An 8,405-nucleotide genomic window follows, 5' to 3' on the forward strand; every position below is an offset into this window, starting at 1 on the left:
GGCATTTTGACACATAAGTGTGTGTATATGACCATTCAAGCCCAATTTGGCGGCAAAGAAAGAATATTAAGTACATATGTTCAAAGAAAGTACATATAAGTATGCGCAGCGGCTTTATGTGCACGCATCTCTCAGACTGCGCTCAGAAATGTATATAATGAAATGAGCTCTCTTTCGCTGCATATTGTGCTTCAGCGGTTTAAAATCACTTGTTTTTAAACATCAATGCTTAAAAATGCATGCAAATGATGAGCTCTCGTTAAGCCACAGCACAACGTCACATGACTGCGCAACTGTGATAGAGACGATAGTCCAAAATCTCAACTGGTTAACAAATTTCTACCAATTAATCATGTCTATATTGACACACCCCTACATCATCCAGCAATTTTTTTTGAGGTTTCAGCTTCAAATTAATAAACAGGAAAATAATTGCTGTAATATTGTATAATCCATCAATTATGAAACTACTTCAATTTCAGCTTTAACGCAGCCCTATAGAAGACAATAGTGTAATTTAATTCAGCTCAATTTAGTGTAATGTTGTTTCAGTTCTGTTCATTAACTTTCAATGTTGCAAACTTAATCAATTACGAAACAAGTTCACACTAACAAGTTTGTGCAAATGTAAAACAGAAATCCAAAACAGACAAATGGTTAATCAATAAATGCTTTTTTCAGCAATTTTTTTTTTTTTTTTTTTTTTTGCAGTGTAACCAATTTTCTTCTATCTTCTATAGAAAAAAAATTCTGAAGACTGGTCATTCTTTACATGCAATTACAATAAATGGGGACTAAAGATTTCAAGCTTCAAACAGGGCACATAAAAGTGGTCTTTACACTTTGTGCACTTTATTAATTATTTCTAGTGTTTTGAAGCCTTACAACAGTGAGAAAAAGACTGGACTGACATTAAAGAGTGATTTCTGCCACAGCATTGACAAAACTTTCTACCTACAATTAACACACAATGTTTTTTTTTTTTTTTTTTTTTTGGAAGTTCCATTCAAAATTAGCTTGGATCAAGACCCAGAAAAGATGCTTTTTGTAACTAGTCTTTCATACAGGTCCAGTCTTTCATGTAGGCTTCATTAGCAGAACCTATACAACTTCCTAGTCATTTATAAAGGCACTGGAAAGGGAGATGACACCCATTATGAGCCATTCATCCCTTAGCGTGGCGCTTCAGTAGAATCTGTCATTGTTAATGTCCCAGGCTCACAGTAGAGAGCTCATTCTGAACTATGGTGGACTATGGCATGCGCCACTGAGAGCTGCTTTGTACCACAGGCAGTGGACATGAAAGAGAATCTTCTGTGTTAAACTCTTAAGAGATAACAAGAGACTATCTGGTCCCACATGAATGCACCGACTTGTCCTCTCTATTAGCTACATAATTCCAGACATCTTTAATGTACCTCTTGTAGCAACCTCTGAAGCAGGAATATAATTTGCTTTCAGTCCTTAAGGGAAGATTGTCCTGTTGAGGAACTGTTAATAAGATCCTTCCACATCCAGGGGGAGGCTTCTATACTTCTTGCTGAGAGCTTAAAAGACAAATTTGCTCAATCTTTCTTAACTAGAATTATCTGTCGACAGCAAAATATTAAGTATTAAGGGTTTATCGCAACAAGGCATCTGAAAAACAGCACTATATCCAGTTATGGCAAAGAAGAATTATGACCAGCCTGTTCCTCACACAAACCTATTTTATGACTTCAGAAGACTTGGAAAATTGTACATAAGTCATATGGATGGACAACTATTATGATACCTTTATGGTGAATTTTTATATACTAAACGTATACTAAAAGTTTTCTAAACTGTATTTCAGAGACGAAAGAAAGTCATACGGGTTTGGAACAACATGATTTTTGGGTTAACTATTCCTTTACGATGATATTGTCACATTGTTGTAGATAGATCCTAATCTTTTTAATTCATTGTACAATATAAGAAATGTCTGTTTTCACAGGAAGTACATTTGCATTGAGTTGTGTATTTAAAGGAAACAGACAGAACAGTTGACCCAAACATAGGTCAGCCAAAGCTCCACCCCATCCAAATGCTCCACTGCCATAGACATTTGAAACCACACAGTTCAGCTTCAAATGAACTGCCTTTGTATATCATCTCAGTACAGTACTCCCACTGCCATGATAACAACCACACAAGAACAAAAAAACAAAATACAGACATACCAGAACCCCTTTCAAATTTGGAAAGAAACCAGATGCCAGACTGATGCACTGACAAAAAACACAAGCCTCTTCGAAACAACCATATGCCTCCACATCATATCTGATGGCTTTTTTCCTTGATTTGGATATCTCTCAGACTATTTCGCAATTCTATCTGACAATAGTTGTGATTGATAGGGGACTCGTGGGAACTTAACAATACATGAGGCAAAGGCCAAAGAGCCTGACCCTGCCCAAGCGAGTCAAAGAAACAGCTGCTCCCTGCACAATTTACGTGACAAAGAAAACTTCGTTCTTTGACACTTCAACAGCACTGCCATGGTGAGCCTTCTAGGCTTTAAAAATAGAGTTTCAGATGCAGTATATCACATGATAATAATTACAACTCTATTTGGATGGCTATGCTGAATGGCTGTGGGTGCGTAGGCGTACCAGATGCATCCCTTTGGCATGATTATGCGTTATAATTAGACAGATTGCCTCTGAAAAATATTTAGCGCAGTAGTGTTAAATGGCTAGGGGGGCCTATAAGTGCTCTGCTCAAGCTCATGGGGGATTTTGAATGATTGTTTTTTTAGAACAATGTGAAAGGTATCTGATGACAATAGAATACCTCAGGGATGACGTGTTTTTGTAGGCCAACCCGGAAGTTAGCGGCGCACGGGTTCCCTCGATCGAAAGCCAATGCATTTTTCCCATAGACTTTTGGAAAATCGCAAAAAATAAGCTCTGTGTTTAACAAAGGGTTATGACACTTACACATTTTTTCTATCAAGTTAACACAACATTTATACATTTTGAAGTCTAAATAAAGTCGTCAGATATAAAAAGCTAACAATAGGCTATAAACGGACTACAGCACACCATGATCGCGGATCAACGTCACCACCACCAAGCTTCCTCAAACTTTATTTAGAAAGCAACTTTATTTGAAAATATGCTCACTGATTATGATCTGCGCTGTGTATGAATACTTATCCACTTTTTCATGAGAAATGCTGTCCAAATGTCCTGTTTGTCATGATGATGTCTAAAGTCCCCACCAAAGGAAGTAGTCCCTTTTAGTAACTTGTTAGCAACCACCATTTTTAAGACACAATAAAGGTTTAAAAAAAAAAAAAAAAAAATCACAAGTGGGTTATAATTGGTGTGTTTTTATGTCATAGATCAAAACGTGAAAATATTTAGAGGCTTTGTTAACCACAGACCTTTAGCAAAAACCCATTAAAAAACCCCATTGACTTCGGGGCGATGGAAACGGAAGTCCTAAAATGCTAACTCGCTTCCGGGTTTTGCCTACAAAAACACGTCATCCCTGAGGTACTCTATGGAGGAATGTGAAGTAAATCTGACTCCAGACCGACTACATTCTCAAAGAGTGGCTTTGGACTGCATAAATGACACCTATCATTGAGCATGAAATTTGTTTACTAACTGCTGCCACTTAAGTTTTATTAATCTGTTTTTCTCTGTCTCATAATAAACACATTCATATATGTGTGTATAACACACTCTTGGATTCAGACTAAAAAAATGATGTGCAGATTACAAACAGCAACTCCAGCAATTTAATCACATCATAAAACGTTAATGACAAAGAGGAACAATATCATTAGAATCACTTTCAGGACGTTTTTTTTTAGCTCATGAACGGTAAAAAAATTGACAGACAATCAGAATCCAGCCGACTTTAAAGAGCTAAAGTTTTTTAAAGCAGCAGAACAACTGGTCATGTGATGGCAACATGGCGGCGATCATTAGGGGGCGACCCACTCCATGTAGAATAAAACAGATGTATAAAGGGCTGTTCACACCAAGGACGATAACTATGATTATAAAGTTTTAATAATCGTTCTAATTCTATGAGAATAGGGAAGTTCCAACACAGCTATAACAATAACGACACGGAACAATATCATTGGAATCACTTTCAGAATGATTTTTTAAGATAAAAACATTGACGGCTAATCAGAATCCAACAGACTTTATAATAAACAGAACGTTATCGTCTGTTGGTGTGGATGCTAAAATAGTCACCGTTATTATCTTCATTTCATGTGAGCGTAGGATAATTTGATCATATTTCTTAAGAGTGCCATTAATTTATTTATGTGTTCAACTCCCATGATTTGCAATATATACAAGGTCTCGGCTTGTTTGTGTTTTGACCCATATATCACGTTGTTTTACTCCACATTGACTGGTTGTATACTAAGCTATAAGAGTACCACACGTAATATGAGGACTTGCACAGCACAAAAACACACACAAAAATCTCAGTAAACATCATATATGTTTTCCATTATCCCAATTCTTGCTTCCCAGTTCACTTCTATAACGTAACAATTAAATCCTTTCCGAATTCAGAATTCGAACCTATGTTTTGTCTGCACATCATCCCGTTTTGCAACAACAAAGTAACTATCAGGATGAAAACATATCAGTGGACCTTTTGTTCTGGATAGAGGTTCTTAAAATATGAACTGCGAGAGAGAACAGCCAAACACTTAAAATAAAGAATCGAGTTGACACCAGCAGCACCGCTAGGTCAGTTCCCTTTGTCACTGGTCTCACTGCAAAAACTTGATTAAAAGCGATTCACAAACTGCTGCTCTCTTACCATAGTATGAAGGAGGAATTGCACTTTTCCTTGCCATTGCACCTCCGACGAGCAGTCCTCGCGTGTCTTTTGTTTATGTGATTGCATATGAAGCTGTGGACGTGAATATAGCGTCTCTCGCACTCGTCCACATATACAACACCAATCTGTGATTTGCATGGGCCACGCAACGGCCGCGTCACTGTGTTTACAGCGCCATCAGCAGTGGGACACTGCGCACGCAGAGGCGGTCCATTGTATGAGTGACGCCTCAATTGCCCAATCGCTGCGTGTCATCATCTCCCAAAAGCCAATCCAACCTCAGGAGGTGGGACATATCGTAATACTGGTGGGAAAATAGGAGACATTGGGAAGGCACAGAAAAACACTTGAGAACGAAGTAAATCAGCAGAAAACAATGTGCCAGTGTTTTGAAATTCTCCTGTGCTGCTCGACACAATAAGAAATTGTTCTGTAAGCATTTATGTACAGTATGGCCTTGTGGCAACCACAATGATTGGCGGCCATGTAACTAGATATAAATCATGTAGTAACAAAGGTTAGACGTCTCAAATGTTTTTGGTTTAGTTGCATTGTTTCATCTTAAAAGACTACTACATTTACCCTATTTAAGATCCAAAATATATGTAAACAAACGACTAACTTTGATTTGATTGGATTAAGTAATACATAATTTTAACATATCAGATCTTTCAAAAATGAAATAAATGAAATAAAACTGAAAAAATGAATATTAACCACAAGCTGTGGAAATGCATGTTATTAAATTACTGAGGATGCCAAGTGCCAACGTTTGCATTTCACCACCTGATGGCAGTAATGTGTTGTTATTAATGCCAATGTAAATTGATGAACATGCCTTAAAGTGATAGTTCACCCAAAAATGAAAATTCTGTCATAATTTACTCACCCTGAAGTTGTTCCGAACCTGTATAAATTTCTTTGTTCTGTTGAACACAAAGGAAGGTATTTTGAAGAAAGTTTGTAAACAGGCTTATTATAAGATATTTTGAAGAATGTGGGAAACTTTTTTTTACCATGGAAGTCAATGGTGCCCCAGAACTGTTCAGTTTCCCACATTCTTTAAAATATCGTCCTTTGTGTTCAACAGAACAAAGAAATTTATACAACCTGTAAAGAAATTTATAGCAACCTGGGGGTGAGTAAATGATGACAGAATTTTCATTTTTGGGTGAACTATGCCTTTAATGCCTGATCTGAATCAAGCGTTTAATAAGGAAAACATACAAAATATGCAATGCAGCACTCAGGATAGAAAACCCCTGGTTTAGGCAACCTTCACATTTTGATTTGTTGCATATGCAGTGAAATATGTTGGAAAACAAGCCCAATAAGCTGTCTGCTTTTTATATCTTAGATTTACTTAATGATTAAATCCAGTTTATAACAGAATCCAACTTTTTTTCTCTTACTGTGATTATTTGTAACAATCACAAATCTATTAAGACTCCAGTAACTGGTCTAATAAGCAGGGCTTGATTTAAGGGGGATGCGGGGGGATGGCATCCCCCTTCTTGAAAAAATGACAAAAGAGAACGGGAACGGTTCAAGCGCATCTTTTGACGTTCTTTAAAAAGAAGAGAACAGTAGGTATGTGAATAACGAACATAGCTAAAGTGCATTGATGCCGTAAGGGATCGGTGTCAAAGTGAATTATAGACAGTGAATGTCATCACCGAGGAGGTGAAAATGCACACATGCATAGCCTATAGCCTATGTTAGCTACATATACGTGTTTATTTATTTAACAAGCAGAATCACTGAAGGGAAGAAGAGAACAGAAAAAAAGAGACAAATAGAAACACAAGAGCTATAACTGACTTCAGCCACAGCCTTAGATGAAATCAACTGAAGATAAAAGAAGACTTTAAATCTCTCCAGATCTCAGCAGAGGAGGATTAAACAACTCCACAAACAGCATTACAGCTTCATATATTACAAACCAGGGCTGCATTTCCCAAAAGCATCGTAAGTTTAAGTTGATCGTAGCTCCATTTTGTGGCAATGGATCTGTGATCAACTTAGGCTTACCATGCTTTTGGGAAACAGCTCAGATTGACTTTATTTCTGTCATTCGTCTATAGAAGTTCTTATTGAGAATTAACAGAAGTTTAACACCAATGTTTGTTTCATTTGAAGTCACCATAATAGTGATTGGTGTTTCCATTAATTGGGCTTAACTCTTAAAATATGTTTGTCTTTACTGACTGCTGAGACAGTGAGTTTGTCAAACATGTTTGTGGTAGCAAATAAAGCTGAAATGCGATCAGTTGATGTGTTTTTTTAATCATTGTGAAATAGCATGTATTACAGATGTCATTTGAATTACAAACCCTGTTTTACTGCAACATGAGATCACACTGTAATCAGTTAACATTTCAGTGACGGTCGGTTTTGTTCAGTTGCGAATCGGTTCATTCAGTTTTGTTCCTTTACAAGATTTCAATGACGGTCGGTTTTGTTCCATTAAGAGATCTTAATGATGGTCAGTTTTATTCTGTTATGAGATTTCAATGACAGTTAAGTTTGAAACGATTCAAACTGTTGGTTTTGTTTTGTGACGAGATTTCAATAACGGTCGGTTTTCAGTGTCAATTTTGTTCCATTACGAGATTTCAATGACAGTCTGTTTTGTTCGGTTACATGATTTCAATGACAATCAGTTTTGTTCCTTTACCAGATTTTAATGACAGTAGGTTTTCATTGTCAGTCAGTTTGTTCAGTTATGAGATATCAATAAAGTATGTTTTGTTCTTTTACGAGATTTTAATGACTGTTGGTTTGCTGGGTTATGAGATTTCAATGATGGTCGGTCGATTTTGTTCATCTACGAGATTTCAAAGTCACTCAGTTTTGTTCCCAAATGAGATTTAATGACGGTCGACTTTGTTCCTTAACAAGATTTTATTGACAGTTGGTTTTGTTCCGCTACAAGATTTATTTGATGGTCAGTTTTGTTACGAGATCTCAATGACAGTCGGTTTTGTTCTGTTATGAGGTTTCAATGACAGTTGAGTTCGAAACGATTCAAACTGTTGGTTTTGTGAAAAGATTTTCAGTTTTCAGTTTTAGTTTTGTTACATTATGAGATTTCAAAGACAGTTGAATTTGAAACAAATCAAACTGTCGGTTTTGTTTAATTACAAGATTTCAATGATGGTCAGTTGTGTTCAGTTACAAGATTTCAACAACGATCGGTTTCATTTCATTACAAGATATCATTGATGGTTGGTTTTGTTTCTTTGTGAGATTTCATTGATGGTCTGTTTTGTTGCATTACGAGATTTAAATGATGGTCTGTATTCATTGGGTTATGAGATTTCAACGATGCTCGGTTTTGTTCCGTTACAAGATTTCAATGACAGTTGAGTTTGAAACAATTCAAACTGTTAGTTTTGTATTGTGACGAGATTTGAATGACGGTCTGTTTTGTTCAGTTACAAGATTTCAATGATGGTCTGTTTTGTTCCTTTAGGAGATCTCAATAGCAGTCACTTTCATTCCTTTACAAGATCTCAATGATTGTCAGTTTTGTTTCATCAAGAGATTTCAATGACGGTCAG

The 8,405-nt window shown here is 36.5% G+C and overlaps 1 protein-coding gene across 1 annotated transcript in view; it reads right to left on the bottom strand.

The window, feature by feature from the left end:
- The window catches only part of slc44a5b (solute carrier family 44 member 5b), a 36,083-nt gene extending 31,023 nt beyond the window's left edge, over window positions 1–5,060 (bottom strand). The window contains exon 1 of the mRNA XM_051903643.1: window positions 4,822–5,060. Coding sequence (XP_051759603.1) covers window positions 4,822–4,858 — 37 coding nt within the window. The 5' untranslated portion in view covers window positions 4,859–5,060. The remainder of the gene's footprint in view (window positions 1–4,821) is intronic.
- Between the last annotated feature and the right edge of the window lie 3,345 nt (window positions 5,061–8,405).

This window comes from Ctenopharyngodon idella, chromosome 8 (assembly GCF_019924925.1).
Source record: "Ctenopharyngodon idella isolate HZGC_01 chromosome 8, HZGC01, whole genome shotgun sequence".
Lineage (NCBI taxonomy): Eukaryota > Metazoa > Chordata > Actinopteri > Cypriniformes > Xenocyprididae > Ctenopharyngodon > Ctenopharyngodon idella.